This window comes from Hippopotamus amphibius, chromosome 5 (assembly GCF_030028045.1).
Source record: "Hippopotamus amphibius kiboko isolate mHipAmp2 chromosome 5, mHipAmp2.hap2, whole genome shotgun sequence".
Lineage (NCBI taxonomy): Eukaryota > Metazoa > Chordata > Mammalia > Artiodactyla > Hippopotamidae > Hippopotamus > Hippopotamus amphibius.
The window spans coordinates 129,397,316-129,421,177 of NC_080190.1; the positions used below are offsets into that span (position 1 = coordinate 129,397,316).

The 23,862-nt window shown below is 36.9% G+C and overlaps 1 protein-coding gene across 1 annotated transcript in view; it reads left to right on the forward strand.

Moving 5' to 3' along the window:
- SLC26A7 (solute carrier family 26 member 7) overlaps positions 1-23,862 on the forward strand; it is a 308,511-nt gene that overhangs the window by 193,881 nt on the left and 90,768 nt on the right. Inside the window, exon 5 of the mRNA XM_057734289.1 lies at positions 135-307. Within this exon, the coding sequence (XP_057590272.1) occupies positions 135-307 (173 nt within the window). The remainder of the gene's footprint in view (positions 1-134; positions 308-23,862) is intronic.

The window sequence follows — 23,862 nt, forward strand, 5'->3', positions numbered from 1 at the left end:
AATAGTGGGGATGCAGAGGAGAGTGCTTCTAATAGATCTGTTTTGGTTTTACAACATGGATTCAACTTTAATGGTAGAATCCAATAATGTTTATTGAGTGTTACTAACAGAAGATTCCCCCCTGCCCCTTTTAGGCACCTTTGCCTTGACATCCTTAATATCAGCTAATGCAGTGGAACGGCTTGTCCCTCTGAGCAGTCAAAACCTTACCACCCAGAGTAACACAAGTGTGCTGGGCTTATCTGACTTTGAGATGCAAAGGATTGGTGTTGCTGCAGCTGTTTCCTTCTTGGGAGGTGTGATTCAGGTAAGTATACTGAAACTTGGGAATAAAGAGAGGGAGACAGTGGCAAAGAAAAGGCAATTGGTGCTTTATTTATTAAATTAAATTTTTCTTGTCAATTGAATTTTTCTTCCAGTTTTATTAAGATAATTGATATACAGCACTGTATAAGCTTAAGGTGTACAGCATAATGATTTAACATACATACATCATGAAATTTAAGTTTAATGAACATCCATCATCTCATAGATACAAAATTAAAAAAATAGAAAAAAGTATTTTTTTCTTGTATTGAGAACACTTAGGATTTACTCTCTTAACAACTTTCACGTATAACATACAGCACTGTTAATTATATTTATCATGTTGTACATATTTATCTTATAATTACATAATAGAGTGATTCAATATTTCTACATATTTCAAAATAATCACCATAATAAGTCTAGTTAAAATCCTATCACCGTACAGAGATACCACATAATTATTGACTACATTCCCCACACAATGCATTTCATACCTATGACTCATTTATTTTGCAACTGAAAGTTTGTATTTATTTTCTTTCACCTATTTCTTTCCTTTTCCTCTGGCAACCACCTATTTGTTCTGTCTACATTTCTACTTCTGTTTTGTTATATTTGTTCATTGTTTTGCCTTTTAGATTCCATATATGAGTGAAATCTTACAGTCTTTGTCTTTCCTTGTCTGATTTATTTCACTTAGCATAATACCCTCTAGGTCTGTCTATGTTGTCACAAATGGCAAGATTTCATTATTTATATGGTTGAGTAATATTCCATTGTATATATAGACTACATCTACTTCATCCATTCCTCTATTGATGGGCATTTACATTGCTTCCATATCTTGGCTATTAGAAATAATGCTGCAATAAACATAGGGGTGCATATATCTTTTCTAATAAGTATTTTCAATTTCTTTGAATAAATACCCAGGAGTGGAAATGCTGGATAATATTGTAGTTCTGTTTTTAATTTTTTGCAGACACTTCCTAATATTTTCCGTAGTGGTTGCACTGATTTACATTCCCACAAATAATGCACCAGAGTTCCCTTTTCTGTACATCCTCACCAACATTGGTTATTTGTTGTCTTTTTGATAATAGCCATTCTGACAGGTGTGAGGTGATATTTCATTGGTTTTGGTTTGCATTTCCCATATGATCAGTGAAAATGAACATCTGTGCATGTGCCTTTTGACCAAAAGTATATCTTCTTTGTAAAAATGTCTGTTCAGATCCTCTGCCCATTTTTAAATTGGGTTGTATGTTTTTTGTTTTTTTGTCTTTTTGTTGTTTTTTTTTTTTTTTGATGCTGAGTTCTATGAGTTTTTTATGTTTTGGGATATTAAACCATTATCAGATATATTGTTTGCAATAGCTTCTCCCATTCAGTACGTGACCTTTTTGTTTTGTTGATAGATTCCTTTGCTGTGCAAAGCTTTTTATTTTTTTTAAACTTATTTTTTATTTGTTTTTAGCTCTTTATTGGAATATAAGTGCTTTACACTCTTGTACCAGCTTTTGAGGTACACTAAAGTCAATCAGCTGTATTTATACACATATCCCCATATTCCCTCCCTCCCACGACTCCCCCCCACCCTCCCTGTCCCAGCCCTCTAAGGCATCATCCATCATCGAGTTGATCTCCCTTTGTTATACAGCAACTTCCCACTAGCTATCTATTTTACAGTTGGTAGTATATATATGTCTATGCTACTCTCTCACTTCGTCCCAGCTTCCCCTTCGCCCTCCGTCCCCCCAACCCCATGTCCTCCAGTCCATTCTCTGCATCTGCATCCTTATTCTTGTCTTGTCACTGGGTTCATCAGTACATTTTGTTTGTTTGTTTGTTTTTTAGATTCCATATGTATGAGTTAGTATACAATATTTGTTTTTCTCTTTTTGGCTTACTTCACTCTGTATGACAGACTCTAGGTCCATCCACCTCACTACAAATAACTCATTCTATTTCATTCCTTTTTATGGCTGAGTAATATTCCATTGTATATATGTGCCACACTTTATCCATTCATCTGTTGATGGGCATTTAAATTGCTTCCATGTCCTGGCTATTGTAAACAGTGCTGCAATGAATATTGTGGTACGTTTCTTTTTTTATTATGGTTTTCTCAGGGTATATGCACAGGAGTGGGATTGCTGTGTCATATGATAGTTCTATTTTTAGTTTTTTAAGGAACCTCTAAACTGTTTTCCATAGTGGCTGTATCAATTTACGTCCCACCAACAGTGCAGGAGGGTTCCCTTTTCTCCACACCCTCTCCAACATTTATTGTTTCCAGATTTTTTGATGATGGCCATTCTGACTAGTGTGCGGTGATACCTCATTGTGGCTTTGACTTTCATTTCTCTGATGATTAGTGATGTTGAGCATATTTTCATGTTTGTTAGCCATCTGCATGTCTTCTTTGGAGAAATATCTGTTTAGGTCTTCTGCCTATTTGTGTATTGGTTATTTGCTTTTTTGGTATTAAGCTGCATGAGAGGTTTATATATTTTGGAGATTAATCCTTTGTCATTTGCTTCACTGGCAAATATTTTCTCCCATTCTGAGGGTTGTCTTCTTGTCTTGTTTATGGTTTCTTTCACTGTGCAAAAGCTTTTAAGTTTCATTAGGTCCCATTTATTTAGTTTTGATTTTATTTCCATAATTCTAGGAGGTAGGTCGAAAAGGATCTTGCTTTGATTTATGTCATAGGATGTTCTGCCTGTGTTTTCCTCTAAGAGTTTTTTATACTGTCTGGCCTTACATTTAGGTCTTCAATCCATTTTGAGTTTATTTTTGTGTATGGTGTTAGGAAGTGTTCTAATTTCATTCTTTTACATGTAGCTGTCCAATTTTACCAGCACCACTTATTGAAGGGGCTGTCTCTTTTCCATTGCACACTCTTGCCTCCTTTGTCATAATTGAGGTGACCATATGTGCATGTATTTATCTCTGGGCTCTCTGTTCTGTTCCATTGATCTATATTTCTGTTTTTGTGCCAGTACCATACTGTCTTGATCACTGTAGCCTTGTAGTATAGTTTGAAGTCAGGAAGCCTGATTCTACCAATTCTTTCTTTCCTTCTCAAGATTGCTTTGCCTATTTAGGGTCTTTTGCATTTTCATAAAAATCGTAAGATTTCTTGTTCTAGTTCTGTGAAAAATGCCATTGGTAATTTGATAGGGATTGTGTTGAATCTATAAATTGCTTTGGGTAGTATAGTCATTATTCAACATAGTATTGAAAGTTTTAGCAATAGCAGTCAGAGAAGAAAACAAAATAAAAGGTATCGAAATTGGAAAAGAAGAAGTAAAATTGTCACTCTTTGTAGATGACATGATATTATACATAGAAAACCCTAAATTGGTACCAGAAAACTGCTAGCACTAATCGATGAATTTAGTAAAGTAGCAGGATACAAAATTAATGCACAGAAATCTCTTGCATTCCTATACTCTAAGAACAAAAGAGCAGAAATAGAAATTAAGGAAACACTCCCATTTACCAATGCAACAAAAAAGAATAAAATACCTAGGAATAAACCTGCCTAAGGAGGCAAAAGACTCATATGCAGAAAACTATAAGACACTGATGAAAGAAATCAAAGACGATACAAACAGATGGAGGGATCTACCATGTTCTTGGATTGGAAGAATTAGCATTATGATCATTAACTTTAAGCTTTATTGGGTAGATTGCCTATGTCCAGTTCACTTAGTTGTGCTTCTGGGTTTTTTTCTTATTCCTTCATTTGCAATATATTCTTCTGTTGCCTCTATTTGCCTAATTTGTTTTTTTTTTTTTTTTTTTCATTTCTATGTATTTGGTAGGTTGGCTATGTTTCCTGACCTAGGATAAGTTGCCTTTTGTAGGAGATGTCTTATCTGTCCCAGCAGCATACCCCTCTCTGATCACCAATTCTACATATTCTAGTTGTGCCCCCTGTTTGAGCTGTATGCATCTTTCTGTTTTTGCAGGTTGACTACTGTATGTGGTCTGTCCAGTTGGTTGCTAGGCCCTACCTTATGGGAAAATTGCCTGCTGATGGGCAGGGCCTGATCATGATATGGCTATTTGCAAAGCACTGGCTGGTCCCAGGGCTAGTGCTGGCCTACTGGTATGTGGAGCTGGGTTCTGGGGTGGGTGGTTGTGGGCCCAGTCATTCCAGATATAGTGTTAGGTAGGGTCAGTCCTGCTAGTGGGTAGGATCAGTTCCTGATGTGGCTGGGCGCAGTGTCTGGGGTTTCCCAATGCTGTTGTCAGCCTTCTGGTGGGTGGGGCCTGGTCCCTCTGGGTCCTGTGGCTAGTGCCAGCTTGCTGGTGGGTGAAGCCAAGTCCTGGAGTCTCTGACCACAGGGCCCTAGGGGTCCTGGAGCTGGAATTTTCTCACTGCCGAATAGGGCCATTTCCTGACAGAGTTGGCTGGGGGTCTGGGGTGTTCCACAATTGTTGTCAACATTCTGATGGGTGGGGCAGGATCCTGAGATGGCTGGCTGAAGTTCCCAAGGTGTCTTAGTGCTGGCACTGGTCTGCTGGTGGGTGGGCTGGGTCATAACATCACAAACTGCAGGGTCATGGTGGACCTTGGGCTGGTGTCCACCCACTGACGGGTGAGGCTAGTTCTTGAGGCTAGTGTGGGGCCACTGGTGGGTGGAGCTTGGTCCCAGTGTCTCTGGCTGCAGGGCCCTGGATATCTGGCATTGGTGTACTGGCCTAATAATGGGTAGTGCCAGGGCTCAGCAGGTCCTAGGGCTGGTGCCTGCCTACTAGTGGGTGAGGCTGGTCCCAAGGCTAGTGCTAGCCCACTGGTAGGCAGAGCTGGGTTGCAGGATCTCTGGCTTCAGGACCCTGAGTTTTCCAGAGTTGATGTTGGTCTACTGGCTGTGAGGCACGGGGTGGTCTCAGGCTATTATGGTTGCATTGGTGTGTGAGCTATCTGTTGGATAGGACCTGGTCCCAAGTTGACTGTAGGTTCAAAGGGTCTTAATGCAGCAGTGCTCCTGGTGGCTGGTGCTGTGTCCCTGCCTGATTAGCTGCTTAACCTGAGGCATCCTAGTACTGGTGCCTACAGGCTGGTGGGTGCGGCTGGGTCCCATTGTTAATAGGCTAGAGGGAGAATTCCAAAATGGCCTTTGCCAGCACCAGTCTCCTCATGGAACAATTAGCTCCCTAGAGTGGCTGCAACCAGTGTCTGTGTCCCCAGGGTAAGTCCCAATTACCTCCTGCCTCTCCAGGAGGCTCTCCAGTGTCAACAGATGTGTTTAACCCAGGCTCCTTTCGAATTACTGCTTCTGCCCTAGGTTCCAGAGTGTGTGAGATTTTATGTGTGCCCTTTAAGAGTGGAGTTTCTATTTCCACAGTCCTCTGGGTCTCCCAAAAGTAAGCGCCCTTGCCTTCAGAGCCAAACAATCTGGGTGCTCTTCTTTCCACTGCAGGACCTCCAGGCTAGGGAATATGATGTGGGACTCAAACTCCTCACTTCCTATGGAGAACCTCTGCAATTGTAATTATCCTCCCATTTGTGGGTTACCTACTGGGGGTGTGAGTCTCAACTCTACTGTGTCTTCACCCCTCCTACTCATCTCTTTGTGGTTCCTTTATTATATTTTTAGCTGTAGAAGATCTTTTTTGTTAGTCTTCCAGTCTTTCTCATCAATAGTTGCTCTGTATACAGTTGTAATTTTGGCTGTGCCTGTGGGAGGAGGTGAGCTCAGGGTCTCCCTACTCCCCCATCTGGGCCACTTTCTCTGTTGCTTTATTTTTATTATTGTTCATGGGTTTGTTTCTCTAGGTGGATGAAGGGCAGATGTGTTTTATCTTTATGAAAATACTGTCTACTGAATAGAGCAGTTACTTTATAAATGCTGCTTCAATAAATGAATTAAAATCAATAAATAGAAGTTACAGGGAAGGAGTTCTTGACTTTTCAAGAACAGGCTTTCTAAAAAATGTTTAACAAAAGGGAGTGCACTTCCTTGTAAGGCAATGAGGTAGTCCTTGCATTCACACAGTGATCAGATCATCACTGTAGGATAATATAGGAGAAATTCCTACAATGGGAGGGAGACATAACTAGATTGCTAGGATCCTTCCCAATTTTCAGATTTTATGATTTTACTGTCTACATCAGTATTTAGTTTGTGCCATAGACTTGCTGGTGTGAGGGCTTGGTATACAGATCTGCACCAGTCTTTGGCCCTTTCAGCATCAAGCATGTGTGTGCCAGATCTCCTCTAGTCTATCTGTTTCTTCAAAATATCAGACTATGTAATTTGCTGTTTCTAATCAGTTGTCAAAATTAAATAACTCAGAAGTGAAAATAAAATAAATGTAGATAAGTACTGACTATTAGACATGGGTTGCCTATTTGATAGCTATTTTGGCTTACTCCCTCATTTTATTTTTTTATTTATTTTTATTTTTTTTTTACTCCCTCATTTTAAACTGGCTTAAGTATACATTAACTTCCTTCGTGGCTGCTTTCTGGGCTGGTAGAGGCTCTATTTTGTGGTATTACAAGGGTGAGTCAAAAATTATCCACACTCTGGCTGTAGAATTTATTTTCATTAACTTTTAGAAAAGACAAATACATCATTTTTCAGCATAATATCCTTAATTTTCAATACACTTTGTCCATCTTCAATAAGGTTTCATATTCCCTCATTAAAAAATGTTTTAGGCTGAGCTGTGAGCCACAAATGCACCGCTATCTTCACGTCTTCACGTGGACAGGCATCCGGTTCATTCTTGATGGCTAACAGTTGCTTGACCTTCCTTGAACTTTTCTATCCATTCAAACACACGTCTTCATGACAAAACACTTTCTCCATACTGTGCACAAAGTCTTCGATAAATAACAGCACCAGGTACACCCTCAGACCACAAAAAACAAATCACTGCACACTGCTTTTCTTTCATGCAGACCACAAGTGGAGAATCCATTTTTGCTTGCACCACAGTTACAAATGAACTGATGTGACATGTTCACACCTGCACAGCAATGACTGCGGAGACAGTAGCCTTGAATGAAAAGTGCCGATAAGACAGTGCAGCCAACAGAAGTTATAACCTAAGTGCGGATAATTTTTGACTCACCCTCATCCATTATTTACAAGGTCAAAGATGGTGTAGATTCCAAGAAGAGGGAAAGATAGTTGGTGATTGCCTGTAATTGGTTGGTAGGAAGAAAGATGCAACCTGGAGGGAAAGAAACATTAAAATTCTTAGGGGCTTCCTAGGTGGTGCAGTGGTTAAGAATCTGCCTGCCAATGCAGGAGACACGGGTTCAATCCCTGCTCCAGGAAGATCCCACATGCCATGGAGCAACTAAGCCCATGCGCCACAGCTATTGAGCCTGCACTTTAAAGCCCGTGAGTCACAACTGTTGAGTCCATGTACTGCAACTACTGAAGTCCACGCACCTAGAGCCCCTGCTCCACAACAAGAGAAGCCACGGCAATGAGGAGCCCGCATACCACAATGAAGAGGAGCCCCAACTCACTGCAACTAAAGAAAGCCCGCGCACAGCAAAAAAGACCCAACACAGCCAATAAAATAAATAAATAAATAAATTAATTAATTAAAAAAATTCTTAGAGTTATGTTGCCTTCTAGCTATGTAAAAAGGATGGAAGAATTAAGGATGAAAAATGAAGAAGAATTCCAATATTCACAGTTCCTCAGAAAACAGATTATCTGAGTGGCAGCTTTGTGTAGGAGACTCTCAGACTAGAAAGCCAATAGATATTCTCTTTGGCTGAGTGTGCTTTCATGAAATACAAACTTGATGCCTGGGTACTGTATAATCTTTGCTATTTATTTTTAACATGAATGATGTCAGCGTATTTCTGAGACTTGCAGAAGCAGGGTTAGTGGCCTTTTCCTCTAGCTTGGCCTATGTGAGTCCCTCTCATGAATCTATCATCTGTGTCCATCTCAGAAATAATCAGCCATGTGAACTGGTGATTCAGACTTGGATATGTTGCCATAGATTCACTATAGACTTTCCTTAATTTATGTCCATTTAAAATAAAAATCTATGTGTTAACACAGCAAATATATTATCACTACTTCTTCTGGTCTCATTATTTTCTGTTCATAATTCTCTTTGAATTTATAATTTTTCCTAGGTTTTGACCTTCTCTTATTCCATTCAGCATGAAGCAAGTAGCTTTAGGTGTATATTAGTATTTTTATAAGTCTAAGAGCATATATAATTAGCAATAAGATCCAGCAATCTCTGCTTGTTCTCATTTTAACCATTTTCCATGAGTTTAAATAATTACCAAGTATTTTGTTATTATATAGAAAATTTGGATTAAGAATTTAAATAATAATAAAATATTAATGTAAATGCCAGAATTCTAGCAACATAAAAATAAATATCTCATTTCCCAGAATGAAACTTCGTAGAAGCAAAAGATTAAAAGAGAATATTATCAAAGATAGCAAAAATATTTTGGTTCTCATGGCCTTTTATTACATGTAAGATCTGATCCAGAATTATATATTTTGTCTTATAACTTCATTAAACATCTGCTTTCTTTTATCAGCTCTGATCCTGGACATGTGACCTATAATTTAGACAATTTGTAAACAGGTGGCTGGATTTTATTTGACCTCCAAACCCATCTGTTCCCATTGTCAACTAGAATCCTGTAGTCTGTTGGATCTTTTGGATCCAGCTCCTCAAGTGAATATTGCAATAAAACAAGTCACAAAGTTTTTCATTTCCAAGTGCATATATAGGTTATGTTTATAGCATACTGTAATCTATTAAGTATTAAATAGTATTAAGTATTCTAGTATCTAGAAAAGCAATGTACATACCTTAATTAAATAATACTTTATTGCTAAAAATGTTAATTATCACCTGATCCTTCAGAGACTTGTGACAGTAACATCAAAGATCATTGATCACAGAGATACCTTCCTCCACAGGAGGGCAGATAGCAGAATCAAGCAGTATCAGCAGTATTTTGTCTTGTGGAACTGAAAACCACAGCCAAGGAAGATAGAGAAAATGAAAAAGCAGAGGACTTTGTACCTGATGAAGGGACAGGATAAAACCCCAGAAAAACAACTAAATGGAGAGGAGTTAGGCACCCTTACAGAAAAAGAATTCAGAATAATGATGGTGAAGATGATTCAGGACTTTGAAAATAAGACTGGATGCAAAGATCGAAAAGTTTACCAAAGACCTAGAAGAAGTAAAGAGCAAACAAACAGAGATATGCAACACAATAACGGAAATGAAAAATACACTAGAAGGAACCAACAGCAGATTAACTGAGGCAGAAGGGCGAATAAGTGACCTGGAAGACAGAATGGGGATAATCATTGATGCAGAAAAGAATAAGGAAAAAAGAATGAAGAGAACTGAAGACAGCCTAAGAGACCTCTGAGACAATGTTAAATGCGCCAACATTCACATTACAGGGGTCCCAGAAGGAGAAGAGAGAGAGGAAGGACCCAAGAAAATATTGGAAGAGATTATAGTTGAAAATTTCCCTAACATGGGAAAGGAAATAGCTACCCAAGTCCAGGAAGCACAGAGAGTCCCAGGCAGGATAAACCCAAGGAGAAACATGCCAAGACATATAGTAGTCAAACTGACAAAAATTAAAGACAGAGAAAAGTTACTAAAAGCAACAAGGGGAAAACAACAAGTAACATACAAGGGAACTCCCATAAGGGTAACAGCTGATTTCTCAGCAGAAACTCTGCAAGCCAGAAGGTAGTGGCAGGATATATTTCAAGTGCTGAAAGGGAAGGACCTACAACCAAGAATACTCTACCAAGCAAGGATCTCATTCCGATTTGACAGAGACATCAAAAGCTTGCCAGACAAGCAACAGCTAAGAGAATTCAACACCACCAAACCAGCCCTACAACAAATGCTAAAGGAACTTCTCTATGTGGGAAACATAAGAGAAGAAAAGGACCTGCAAAAACAAACAAAACAATTAAGAAAATGGTAATAGGAACATACATATCGACAATTACCTTGAATATAAATGGACTAAATGCCCCAACCAAAACACACAGACTGGCTGAATATACAAAAACAAAACCCATGTATATGCTGTCTACAAGAGACCCACTTCAGACCTAGGGACACATACAGACTGAAAGTGAGGGGATGGAAAAAGATATTCCATGCAAATGGAAATCAGAAGAAAGTTGGAGTAGTGATACTCATATCAGATAGAATAGACTTTCAAATAAAAACTGTTATAAGAGACAAGAAAGCACACTACATAAAGATCAAGGGATCCATCCAAGAATGAGATAACAATTATAAATATATATGCACCCAATATAGGAGCACCTCAATACATAATGCAAATGCTAACAACTATGAAAGAGGAAATAAACAGTAACACAATAATAGTGGGGGACTTTAACACCCCACTTATACCAATGGACAGATCATCCAGACAGAAAATTAGTAAGGAAACACAAGCTTTAAATGACACAATAAACCAGCTTGATTTAATAGATACCTATAGGACATTACATCCAAAAACAGCAGATTACATGTTCTTCTCAAGTGCACATGGAACATTCTCCAGGGTAGATCAGATTTTGGGTCATAAATCAAGCCTTGGTGAATTTAGGAAAATTGGAATCATATCAAGCTTCTTTTCCGACCACAACACTATGAGATTAGAAATCAATTACAGGAAAAAAAGTGTAAAAAACACAAACACATGGAGGCTAAACAATACGCTACTAAATAACCAAGGGATCACTGAAGAAATTAAAAAGGAAATAAAAAAATACCTAGAAAAAAGTGACAATGAAAACAGAATGTAATCCAGTGCTACCATGTCATCTATGATGAGAAAGAAAGAGCTACTACCCAGACGTCACTGGATCATTTTGTGAGAAAGGTAGATAGAATTGAATCCAGCAAGGAACCAGAACCTGTGCCATCAATGTTAGATATGAGTGAAATTGCAGCTTGCCCTCCATCTCTATTGATGATGATCCTTCAGCTCTACCACCTCCCACCTCCTCTCACTACTCCAGTCAGTAACCCTTCCTGCCAGTTCACTTGATGCCAGCCAGTGTATGCCAGCTGTTGTACTGTACTATTGTACTTTTCAAGTTACTGTACACTAAGATTAAAAATGTTTTATTATCTGTGTTTATTTTTAATGTATTATTGCATGAAAAGTACTATAAACCTATTATAATACAATACTATATAGCTGACTATGTTAGTTGAGTACCAAGGCCAACTTTGTTGGACTTACGAACAATTCAGAGTTAAGAATGCACTCTCAGAATGGAACTTGTTCATATGTAGAGAATTTACTGTACGTCAATTAGATGGTGTTGGTTGGCTCTAATCAACCTTTTTTGTCCTTTTGGATTTTCTGTCTAATAATTTTATCTGTTATGGAGAAGAGAATGTTGAAGACCTCAGTTTCGACTACTGATCTGTTTCTCTTTTCTGCTTTATCAGTTTTTGCTTTGTGAATTTTGATACTCTGTTGCTTGATGCATACAGATTTAGACTATTATGTCCCCCGGATGGATTGTTCCTTTTATTATTATTCACAGTCTCTTTTTTGTGTCATAGTTCTCTTTTCTCTGAAATATACTTTATCTTTTTTTATCAAGCAGGTGAACTGGATATTTATTTATTTATTTATTTATTTATTTATTTATTTTTAGCATCACTTTTATTTTTTGTCTTTTAGGCTTTCATTAGTTATTTTATACATAGTAGTGTATATATGTCAATCCCAACCTCTCACCCTACCCCCACTTCCCCACTTTGTAACCATGAGTTTGGTCTCTGCATCTGTGACTCTATTTCTGCTTGCAAATAATTTCATCTGTACCATTTTACTAAATTCCACATATAAGAAATATTATACAATATTTGTTTTTCTCTTTCTGACTTACTTTACTCCATATGACAATCTCTAGGTCCATCCCCGTTTCTGCAAAAGGCACTATTTCACTGCTATTTATGGCTGGGCAATATTCCATTGTATATATGTGCTACTTCTTTTTTATCTATTCCTCTGTTGCTGGACATTTAGGTTGCTTCCATGTCCTGCCTATTGTAAATAGCGCTGCAATTAACATTGGGGTGCATGCATCCTTTCAAATTCTGATTTTCTCCAGATACATGCCTAGGAGTGGGATTGCTGGGTCATATGGTAGCTCTATTTTTAGTTTTTTAAGGAACCTCCATACTGTTTTCCTTGGTGGCTGTACCATTTTACATTCCCACCAACAGTGTAGGAGGGTTCCTTTTCTTCCACACCCTCTCCAGCATTTGTTATTTGTAGATTTTTTGATGATGGCTATTCTGACTGGTGTGAGGTGAAGGCTCATTGTAGTTCTGATTGCATTTCTCTAATAATTAGTGATGTTGAGCATCTTTTCATATGTTTGTGGGCCATCTGTGTGTCTTCTTTGGAGAAATTATCTGTTTAGATCCTCTGCCCATTTTTTGATTGGGCTGTTTGTTTTTTTGATATTGAGCTGCATAAGCTGTTTATGTGTTGTGGAAATTAGTCCCTTGTCAGTTGCTTCATTTGCAAATATTTTCTCCCATTCTGAGGGTTGTATTTTCATTTTTTTTTTTTTTTGGTTTCGTTTGCTGTGCAAAAGCTTTTATATTTAATTAGGTCCCATTCTTTATTGTTTTTTCCTATTTTCATTACTCTAGGCAGTGGGATGAAAAAGATATTGCTTTGATTTATGTCAAAGAGTGTTCTGCCTATATTTTCCTCTAAGAGTTTTATAGTATTCAGTCTTACATTTAGGCCTTTAATCCATTTAGAGTTTATTTTTGTGTATGGTGTTAGGGAGTGTTCTACTTTCATTATTTTGCATGTAGCTCTCCGGTTTTCCCAGCACCACTAGTTACTCCTCCTTTTTCAAATAAATGTTTGTGTAGTGTATCATTTCTCATTTTTTAAAATTTGAACCTACCTGTATTATTGAATTTGAATTTAGTATTTTCTACACAGCATATTGTCAGACTGTGTTTTTCTTATCCACTCTGCTGATCTCTGCCCTTTAGTTAATGCGTTTAGGCCAATTACATTTTTTTTTAAGTATAATTTCTCTGTAATTTTGTGTTAGTTTCTACTGTACAATGAAGTGAATCATCTATATGTAAACATATATCCCCTCCTTCTTGGACCCGTCTCCCCTCCCATCCCACCCATCTAGTTCATGACAGAGCAGTGAACTAAGCTCCCTGTGATATATAGCAGGTTTGCACTAGCTATCTATTTTTCACATGGTAGTGTATTTATTTCAAACACAATCTCCCAATTCATCCCACCTTCCCCTTCCCCAACTGTGTCCACACTTCTGTTCTCTACATCTGTGTTTCTATACTTGCCATGCAGATAGGTTCATATGTACCATTTTTCTGGATTCCACATTTATATGTTAATATATGATATTTGTTTTCCTCTTTCTGACATTTCATTCTGTATGACAATCACTATGTCCATGCACATCTCTGCAGATGACCCAATTTCATTTCTTTTTATGGCCAAGTAATATTCCATTCTATATATGTACCACATCTTCTTCATCCATTCATCTGTTGATGGACATGTAGGCTGCTTCTGTGTCCTGGCTATTGTAAATAGTGCTGCAATGAACGTTGGGGTACATGTGTCCTTTTGAATTATGGTTTTTGCAGAGTATATGCCCAGTAGCGGGATTGCTGGGTCATATGGTAGTTCTGTTTTGAGTTTTTAAGGAATCTCCATACTGTTCTCCACAGTGGATATATAAATTTACATCCCCACCAACAGTGGAAGAGGATTCCTTTTTCTCCAGTCCTCTCCAGCATTTATTGTTTGTAGATTTTTTGATGATGGCCATTCTGACTGATGTGAGGTGATACCTCATTGTACTTTTGACTGCATTTCTCTAATAATTAGTGATGTTGAGCATCCTTTCATGTGCCTCTTGGCTATCTGTATATCCTCCTTGGAGAGATGTCTATTTAGGTCTTCTGCCAATTTTTTTATTGGGTTGTTTGTTTTTATGATATTGAGCTCCATGAGCTGTTTATATATTGAAGATTAATCCTTTGCTGCTTCATTTGCAAATATTTTCTCCCATTCTGAGGATTATCTTTTCATCTTTTCTATGGTTTCCTTTGATGTGCAAAAGCTTTTAAGTTTCATTCAGTCCCATTTGTTCGTTTTTGTTTTTATTTTCATTACATTAGGAGGTGTGTCAAAAAAGATCTCACTGTGGTTTATGTCAAAGAGTGTTTTTCCTGTTTTCCTCTAAGAGCTTTATGCTGTCCGGTCTTATATTTAGGTTTTTAATACATTTTGAGTTTATTTTTTGTGTATGGTGTTATGTAGTGTTCTAATTGCATTTTTTTACATGTACCTTTCCAGTTTTCCCCAGCACAACTTATTGAAGAGGCTGTCTTTTCTCCATTGTATGTTCTTGCTTCCTTTGTCCTAAATTAGGTGATCATATATGCATGGGTTTATCTCTGGGCTTTCTGTCCTGTTCCATTGGTCTGTATTTCTGTTTTTGTGGCAGAATCATACTGTCTTTATTACTGTAGCTTTGTAGTATAGTCTGAAGTCTGAGAGCCTGATTTCTCCAGCTCTGTTTTTCTTTGTCAATATTGCTTTGGCTATTCAGGGTCTTTTGTGTTTCCATACAAATTTAGAAACTTTTTGTTCTAATTCTATGAAGAATACCATTGGTAATTTGATAGGGATTACATTGAATCTGTAGATTCCTTTGTGTAGTATAGTCATTTTCACAATATTTATTTTTCCAATCCTATAGCATGGTATATTCCTCCATCTGTTTATGTCATCTTTGATGTTTTTCATCAGTGTTTTATAGTTTTCTGAGTATAGGTCTTTTGCCTCCTTATGCAGATTATTTCTAAGTATTTTTTTCTTTTTGTTGTGATGGTAAATAGGATTATTTCCTTAATTTCTCTTTATGATCTTTTGTTGCTAGTGTATAGGAATGGAAGAGATTTCTGTGTATTAATTTTGTATCCTGCAACTTTACCAAATTCATTGATGGGCTCTAGTAGTTTTCTGGTTGCATCTTTAGGATTTTCTATGTATAGTATCATGTCATCTGCAAACAGTGACAGTTTTACTTCTTTTCTAATTTATATTCCTTTTATTTCTTTTTTTTCTTTGATTGCCATGACTAAGCCTTCCAAAACTATGTTGAAAAAGAGTGGTGCGGGTGGATATTCTTCTCTTGTTCATGAACTTAGTGGAAATGCTTTGTTTTTCACCACTGAGAATGATGTTTGCTGTGGGTTTGTTATATGTGCTCTTTATTATGTTGAGGTAGGTTCCCTCTATGCCCACTTTCTGGAGAGTTTTTATCATAAAATGGGTGTTGAATTTTGTCAAAAATTTTTCTGCATCTAATGAGATGATCATATGGTTTTTATTCCTTAATTTGTTAATATGGTGTATCACATTGTGTGATTTGCATATATTGAAGAAAGCTTGCCTTCCTGGGACACATCCCACTTAATCATGGTGTATGATCCTCTTAAAATATGTTGTTGGATTCTTTTTGCTAGGATTTTGTTGAGGATTTTTATATCTATGTTCATCAGTGGCCTGTAATTTTCTTTTTTTGTGATATCTTTGTCTGGTTTTGGTATCAGGGTGATGATGGCCTTGTAGAAGGAAGTTTGGAGTGTTCCTCTCTCTACAATTTTTTGGAAGAGCTCGAGAAGGATAGGTGTTAGCTCTTCTCTAAATGTTTGGTAGAATTTCACCTGTGACGCCATCTGGTCCTGGACTTTTGTTTGTTGGAAAATTTTTAATTACAGTTTCAATTTCATTACTTGTGGTAAGTCTGTTTATACTTTCTAATTCTTCCTGGTTCAGTCTTTCAAAGTTGTACCTCTTCAAGAAATTGTCCATGTCTTTGAGGTTGTCCATTTTATTGGCATATAGTTGTTTATAGAAGTCTCTTATGATTCCTTGTATTTCTGTGGTGTCATTTGTAATTTCTCCTTTTTCATTTCTAATTGTATTGATTTTTGTCCTCTCCCTTTTTTTTCTTGATGAGTCTGGCTAAAGGTTTATCAATTTTGTTTATCTTCTCAGAGGACCAACTTTTAGTTTTATTGATCTTTGCTATTGTTTTCTTCACTTCTATTTCATTTATTTCTGCTCTGATCTTTATGATTGCTTTCCTTCTATTGACTTTGGGTTTCTTTGTTCTTCTTTCTCTTGTTGCTTTAGGTTAAAGCTTAGATTGTTTATTTGATATTTTTGTTTCTTGAGGTGAGATTGAATTGCTATAAACTTCCCTATTAGGAGTACTTTTGCTATGTCCTACAGGTTTTGGGTTGCTGTGTTTTCATTGTCATTTGTGTCTATGTAGTTTTTTATTTCCTCTTTGATTTCTTCAGTGATCTCTTGGTTATTTAGTTCTACACTATTTACCTTCCATGTATCTATGTTTTTTACATTTTTTTTCTGCAGTTGATTTCTAATCTCATAGCATTGTGGTTGGAAAAGATGCTTGATACAATTTCAATTTTCTTAAATTTTCTCAGACTTGATTTGTGCCCCAAGATGTGATCTATCCTAGAGAATGTTCCATGTATACTTGAAAAGAAAGTGTGTTCTGCCACTTTCAGGTGGAATGTCCTATAAATATCAATCAAATCTATCTGGTCTGTTGTGTCATTTAAAGCTGTGTTTCCTTATTTATTTTCTATTTGGATGATCTATCCATTGGTGTTAGTGGGGTGTTCAAGTTCCCCACTATTGTGTTACTGTCGATTTCTCCTTTTATGGTTGTTAGCATTTTCCTTATGTATTGAGGTGCTCCTATGTTGGGTTCATTAATATTTATAATTGTTATATGTTCTTCTTTGATTGTTTCCTATATTGTCATTTATTGTCCTTCCTTATCTCTTGTAACAGTCTTTATTTTAAAATCTATTTAATCTGACATGAGTATGGCTACTCCAGCTTTCTTTTGATTTCCATTTGCTTGGAATATCTTTTTCTATCCCCTCGCTTTCAGTCTGTATGTGTCCCTAGGTCTGAAACAGGTCTCTTGTAGACAGCATGTATATGGGTCTTGTTTTTGTATCCAATCAGCCAGTCTGAGTGTTTTGATTGGGGAGTTTAATCCATTTACATTTAAGGTAATTTCCAATATGTTTGTTCCTATTATCATTTTCTTAATTATTTTAGGTTTGTTTTTGTGGGTCTTTTTCTTTTCTTGTGTTTCCTGCCTAGAGAATTCCTTTAGCATTTGTTGTAAAGCTGGTTTTGTGGTGCTGAATTCTGTTAGCTTTGCTTGTCTGTAAAGCTTTTGATTTCTCCATGAAGTCTGAATAGAATAATCTTGGTTTTAGATTTTTCTCTTTCATCTCTGGGTAGATTAATCTTGGTTTTAGATTTTTCTCTTTTATCACTTTATATATATATATCCTGCCACTCCCTTCTGGCCTTCAGAGTTACTGCTGAAAAATCAGCTGGTAACCTTATGGGGGTTTCCTTGTATGTAATTTTTTGCTTTTCCCTTGCTGTTTTAATATTTTTTCTTTGAATTTAATTTTTGTTAGTTTGACTAATATATGTCTTTACATGTTTCTCTTACAGTTTATCATGTATGGGACTCTCTGCACTTCCTGGTCTTGGGCGGCTATTTCCTTTTCTATGTTAGGGAAATTTTCAACTAAAATCTCTTCAAATATTTTCTCAGACCCTTTCTTTTTGCTCTTCTTCTTCTGGGAAACCTTATAATGTGGATGTTCTTATGTTTAGTTTTCTTCTAGAGGTCTCTGATACTGTCTCCAATTCTTTTCATTCTTTTGTTTAATTCTGCTCCTTATCAGTTATTTCCACCATTCTATCTTCCAGCTCGCTTATTCGTTCTTCTGCCTCAGTTATTCTGCTATTGATTCCTTCTATTGTATTTTTCATTTCAGTTATTGTGTTGTTCTTTTCTGTTTGTCTATTCTTTAGTTCTTCTAGGTCTTTGTTGTGCATTTCTTGTATTTTCTCTATCCATGTCACCATTCTGTTTCCAAGATTTTGGATCATCTTCTATCACTATTCTAAATTCTTTTTCAGGTAGGTTGTCTGTTTCCTCTTCGTTTATTTCATTTTATAGGTTTTTACCTTGTTCCTTTATCTGTAACATATTTTTCTGTCATCTCTTTTTTTGTTTTTGTTTTTGTTTTTGACAGTGCAAGTGTATTCCTGTCTTACAGGTTGTTTGGCTTGAGGCTTCTAGCACTGGAGTTTTTAGGCTATTGCATTGACCTGAGTCTTTGTGCCCAGATGAGGACCTCCAGGAGAGCTGACTCCGATTAATATTCCCCGGGGTTTGAAGTTCTTTGTAATCCCAATGCTTCAGACTCATTGCTCCCACCACAGGAGCTCAGGCCTGACCCCCATAAACCAAGATCCTGCAAGCCACACAGGGTTACAAAAAAAAAAAAAAGTTGGGGGGTACAAAGCAATAGCAAAGAGTAAAAAAATAAAATAAGATGAAAAAACTAACAGATATGTTAGAAAATATAAAATGTAAATGAAACAACATCCAGAAGGTAAAATAGAACCACTATAGCAAAAAGCAGAAAAAAAAACAAAAAACAAAAAGCCAGAAAATGCCTTAGCTGTTGGGAAGGAGGCTTAGGTAGGGGGTTAGGCTTAGGCAGGGGTGGGTTCTATGAAGGGACATGGTTTAGTCTTAGGATCCAGGTGGCTAGAAAAGGCCCTGGGTGGTGGTGGTGGGGCTTAGGCTCAGCATGCAAGGAGGGGCCCCAGAGTGCCTTCAGCCTCAGGCCCCGCACCTCAGTAGGCTCCCTGTTTGCCTCTACTCTTCTTCTCTCCCCTCCCTCCCTCTCATGTCCCTAGGACCCACAGGGCAGGGGAGGCCTTGGAGGGCAGAGGATTAGGCTCAGGACCCTAGCAGGCTCCCCAGTGCTCAAGTTGGTGGGAGAAATGCTAGTGGCATCCCTCATGATTCTCTGGTCTAGGAGGGTCCCTCCCCATTCACCTCTACTCTACTTCCCCCTCCTCTCTCTCATGACCCCAGGACCCACATAGCCAGAGGGGCCCCAGATGGTGGAGGACATAACCCAGGACCCCAGCAGGCTTCCCAAGGCCCGAGTATGCAGGGTAATTGCCAGCTGCATTCCCCCCCAACCCTCTGAACCTCCAAGGGTCCCTCCAACCTGGGAACCCCTCCCCTCCCCAGCCACCCCTCAGGGGCACTGGTCTCACCCATCCTCCACTTCTTATCCCCCTTCTCTTCCCCCCACGTCCTACCCAGTCACTCAAGGGTTCCTCCCATCCCCTTGGATGTTGAGGTCCCCCACCAGCATCTGGTAGGTGCCCTAGTTGTGGGGATATACAAACTCTGCGTCCTCCTACTCCCTAGGGTGTGGTTCCTGATTGTACTGTATCTCTGGCCCTTCTACCCATCTCATTGTGGTTTCCTTTTTATATGTCTAATTGTGGAACATCTTTTCTGCTACTCTTCAGGTTGTTTTCGTAGTTAGTTGCTCTGTAAATAGTTGTAATTTTAGTGTGCCTATAGGAGGAAGTGAGTTCAGGGTTTTCCTACTCCACTATCTTGGCCACACCTCTATTTTATTCTTAATGTGGTTTGGATTCTGTTTATTAATTTTTTATGTAGCACTTTTGCATCATTTTTCTTCAGTGGTATTGGCATATAGTTTTCTTTTTTTGTACTCTCTTTATCAGATCTAGTTATCAATGCTTTTCTCTCTTTTTAATATTCTTTCCCAATGCTCTTAAGCAATGTATCACACTTTTGGGACATCTAGTCTGTGAAGGTTTTGTAGAATCCTCTAAAGAATCTTCCACTGGAATCATTTGCTCCCTGATATTCTTTTGGGGTAATTTATTGATAATGTACTCTATATTGTCTACAAAAATTGATCAGTTTAAACATTTCTATCTCTAATACAGCCAGATTTGGCATTCAGAATTTCCAATAAAGAGTTTAGAAAAAAAAGAATTTCTCTAGAAAATTTCTGTAGAAAATCAATCTTTTAATGGAGCTTTTCAAATTCATTTGTATATAGGTCTTTAATTTCTTATGCTTTTTAAACAATCTCTTATTTTAATCTTTTCTCCCCTTTGTCATTTCCTATTTTTATGTTTGTTCTTTTATCCTTTTTTCATGAACAAAGTCAGCTGGTGGTTTGTCTATTTTGTTAATTTTTCTTTTTAAATAATATTATTTTGAAATAGTAGATCTACTTTTTTTCTATTGATATCTCATTTTTATTATTTCCTTCCTTTTGCTATTTTTTAGTTTATTATTTTTCTAGTTTTTGAGCTGGGAATTCAATTTATTTATTATAACTTTAAAATTTTTTATTTATAAAAAATAAATTTAAGGTTATGAATTTTCCTATGCTCGTTGCTTGAAATATTTTCTATAGATTATGGTTGCATTTCAATAGTGATATATTTTAGAAATTTTGTGATTTCAGTTTATATTTCTCCTTTCACCCAACAATTATATAGGAAAAGGGTTTTAAATTTTCAAGTGAATGAGCCTTTTTAAAAAAAATTTTGTCAATAATTTCTACTGTTGTTGCATTGTGGTCAGAGATTATTGTTTGAAATATCTCTACATTTTCTAATTTATTAATGTTCTCCTTGTAATCTAATATATGGGAAATTTTTATGAATGTTTCATGAGCCCTTGGAGGGGAAAAGGGTCTTAATGTCTAGCAATAAGTTCTACCTTATTGATTATGTTGTCTTAAAATTATTATTATTTTTTGTATACTTGATCTTTCTTGCATTAAAAATGGTACATTCATTACTGTAGTTTGCCTACATCAAAACTAACAGACATTGCCTTCTAGTGGTTTGATCACCTTTTAGGTAAGCTGTATATATGTGAGTAATAAGCATTAATGCATTCAAATACCTCTCATTCATTGTCATTCAAGTAAAATGAATTATTCCTATCTCTCTTCTCCCTTACTATTTCTTTTATATTGCTAGTATAAGGTATACTTTTACACCACAGTGATGTAATGTGATAGGTTTCTATGTTGTAGATTAGATTATGGGCTCTTTAAAAACAGCTTTATTGAGGTATAAATTCCACATATTTAGAGTAAGTTTTGACATATGAATACACCCATGAAACCATCCAACAGTCAATATAATGAAAATATCTGTCACTCCCTTAAATTTTTCCTCTGACACTTGCCCTTCTTCTCACTCCTTTTGGAACCTCCCTTCTCATCAACCACTAAGTACCATAGATTAGTTTATATTTTCTAGACTTTTATAAAAATGTATCCATTGTATTATTTTTGTCTGGTTTCTTTCTCTCTACATAAGTTTATTATTGATTTTCTAGTTTTGTTGTAATGGTTTTATATCACAGTAGGGACCTCGGTGAGTAGAACTCATGCACTATCTGATTGTGGCTGAACTGACTGCTTTGGGAATCTTTTTATTTCCATTTCTGTCATCTGTTTCTAAGATACATTAAGTGTCTCATTTTACAAAGAAACTCTAACTGATGTAAGTTTGCAGTATGTTACTTTCCAAAAAAGAAAAATGGTAGCAGCCAAGAGAGGAATTGATTGCTTGCTGACAGCAATGAGGTGTTAATTTCAAGGCAAGGTGGAACCATTTAAAATGCCAGTATCAATAAGCATTTTTGTTGGGGAAACAAACACTCGATAAAATTATGACACTTTAAAAAACATTATTCCCTTTTCCCTGTAGCTTTTATTATTCTCTATAATGGGCACTTTCCCCATTCCTTTTTCCAAGAATTTAGAGGAGTCTGGGATTGTCCCCTGTCCATTTACCTTTGAAAGTTTTCGCAAGCTTTATTTTTCTGAAGCAACCACAGGACAAGATTTCTGCCCTGGAGTACATGGGGATATATGGCTCCTTTGTTCGACAGTTGCACAAGCATGGGGTGACATAGGTGGGAGTGTTTAGTGAGAGAGCCTTTTATTATTGTACGGGTACATTCTGGAAACATAGTCTTATATTTTCAAGGATAATAAAAACCAAGTGCAGACCCAAATAAGAGATTCTTCATTTATTTTGATTTCATACTAAACATTTTTTTTTGCATCTTTTAAATAATGAGATCATGAGTATCGAAAGGATTTAAGATGTTAACTCGTTTAGTCTACCTATTCAACACATAATTCTTACTCCTTCCAGAAAAATTGACTTTCTTCTTTTGTAATGTTGGGGGAAGGCAATCTAAAGTCCCTTTCGATGATGTTTCACTATTTCACAACCATAACAGACAGGAAGCCATTACTCTCTTTACTCTAAATCTTTCCAGCTGTGTTTGTACCTGGCAAATCTAAGAAGCAATTACTTAATAGAATTAGAATTATTCTTAAGATTATAAATTGAAAATTCTTCACATTAAAAACAGTAATAATATTTATTAGCCTACTATGTGCCAAGCTCTGTTCTAAGCTTACTGCATGTATTCATATATTCAGTCTCCATCAGCATTTATGAAATAAATAATGTTATTCTTCCCAGTATACTGATGAAGATACTGAAAGGTAAAGTGACTTACTTAGAATCTCATAATTAGGAATTGGCAAGGTAGGAGTTGGACTCAAGTATACAGTCTCTTAAGTGCTATGTTACACAGCTTTTTAAACTAATATTGAGAAAGGAAGCAAGGAAACTCAATGTAGCACCTTTTTTGGGCCAGGCATTGTGCTAGTTCTCTCCCATATTTTATCTGCTTAAGAGTAGCAGCAGCCTATGTGTTAGTCATGACTTGTCTGGTGGGGCAACGGCCTTAGCTGTACAACTGTGTGCCTGCCATTCTTGAGACCTTCAAGGTCCTTTCTCACACCACTTTTATGTCCTTCAAGGCTCAGCTTAAATACAATTGTCTCAGAGAGACCTTCATTGATATCTCTGGACATGGTTATAAGTGATTACCCTTACTTACTCTATGAGACATTGCTTATGACTTACATTATAGGACTTCTCAATCTACCAGAAAATATTTTCCGTGTATTTGCTTCCTTTTCAGGACTGTTAGTTTCTATAGAATAGAGACTGTTGAGCTCTATAATGCTAACAGCTGGTACAGAATAAATGTAAGTTGAATAAGAATAAGGTCAATTAAATGTTAGTAGCATCACTATGTCAAATAACCAAAATTAAATTGAGATTTTATTTTTGCCTTTTCTAATTCATCATTTTCTCCCTCTATCCCCCATGAGAAGAGAGGGAATGTGTCTTTTTCTGTTTAAATTGTAGCACAATTCTTAATGAAGAAGGAGTAAGAAAAGGTATTACAATTTTCTAGTTTGGTCATGGATTTTGTCAGATCCATCTAGCTCAAATGTGAAGACTTGGTCAATGAAATCTTCCACCTCTCCTCACAACTATCCTGCAGCCAACACCTGAAGAAAAATAAAGATACAACCACTCCTACAACCCCCTATTCCTCTGTGGCTTTTAATAATATCCTGCTCCAGTCATCCCATTTTAAAACTTTGTTTTTCTTCTTTAGCTAGGGA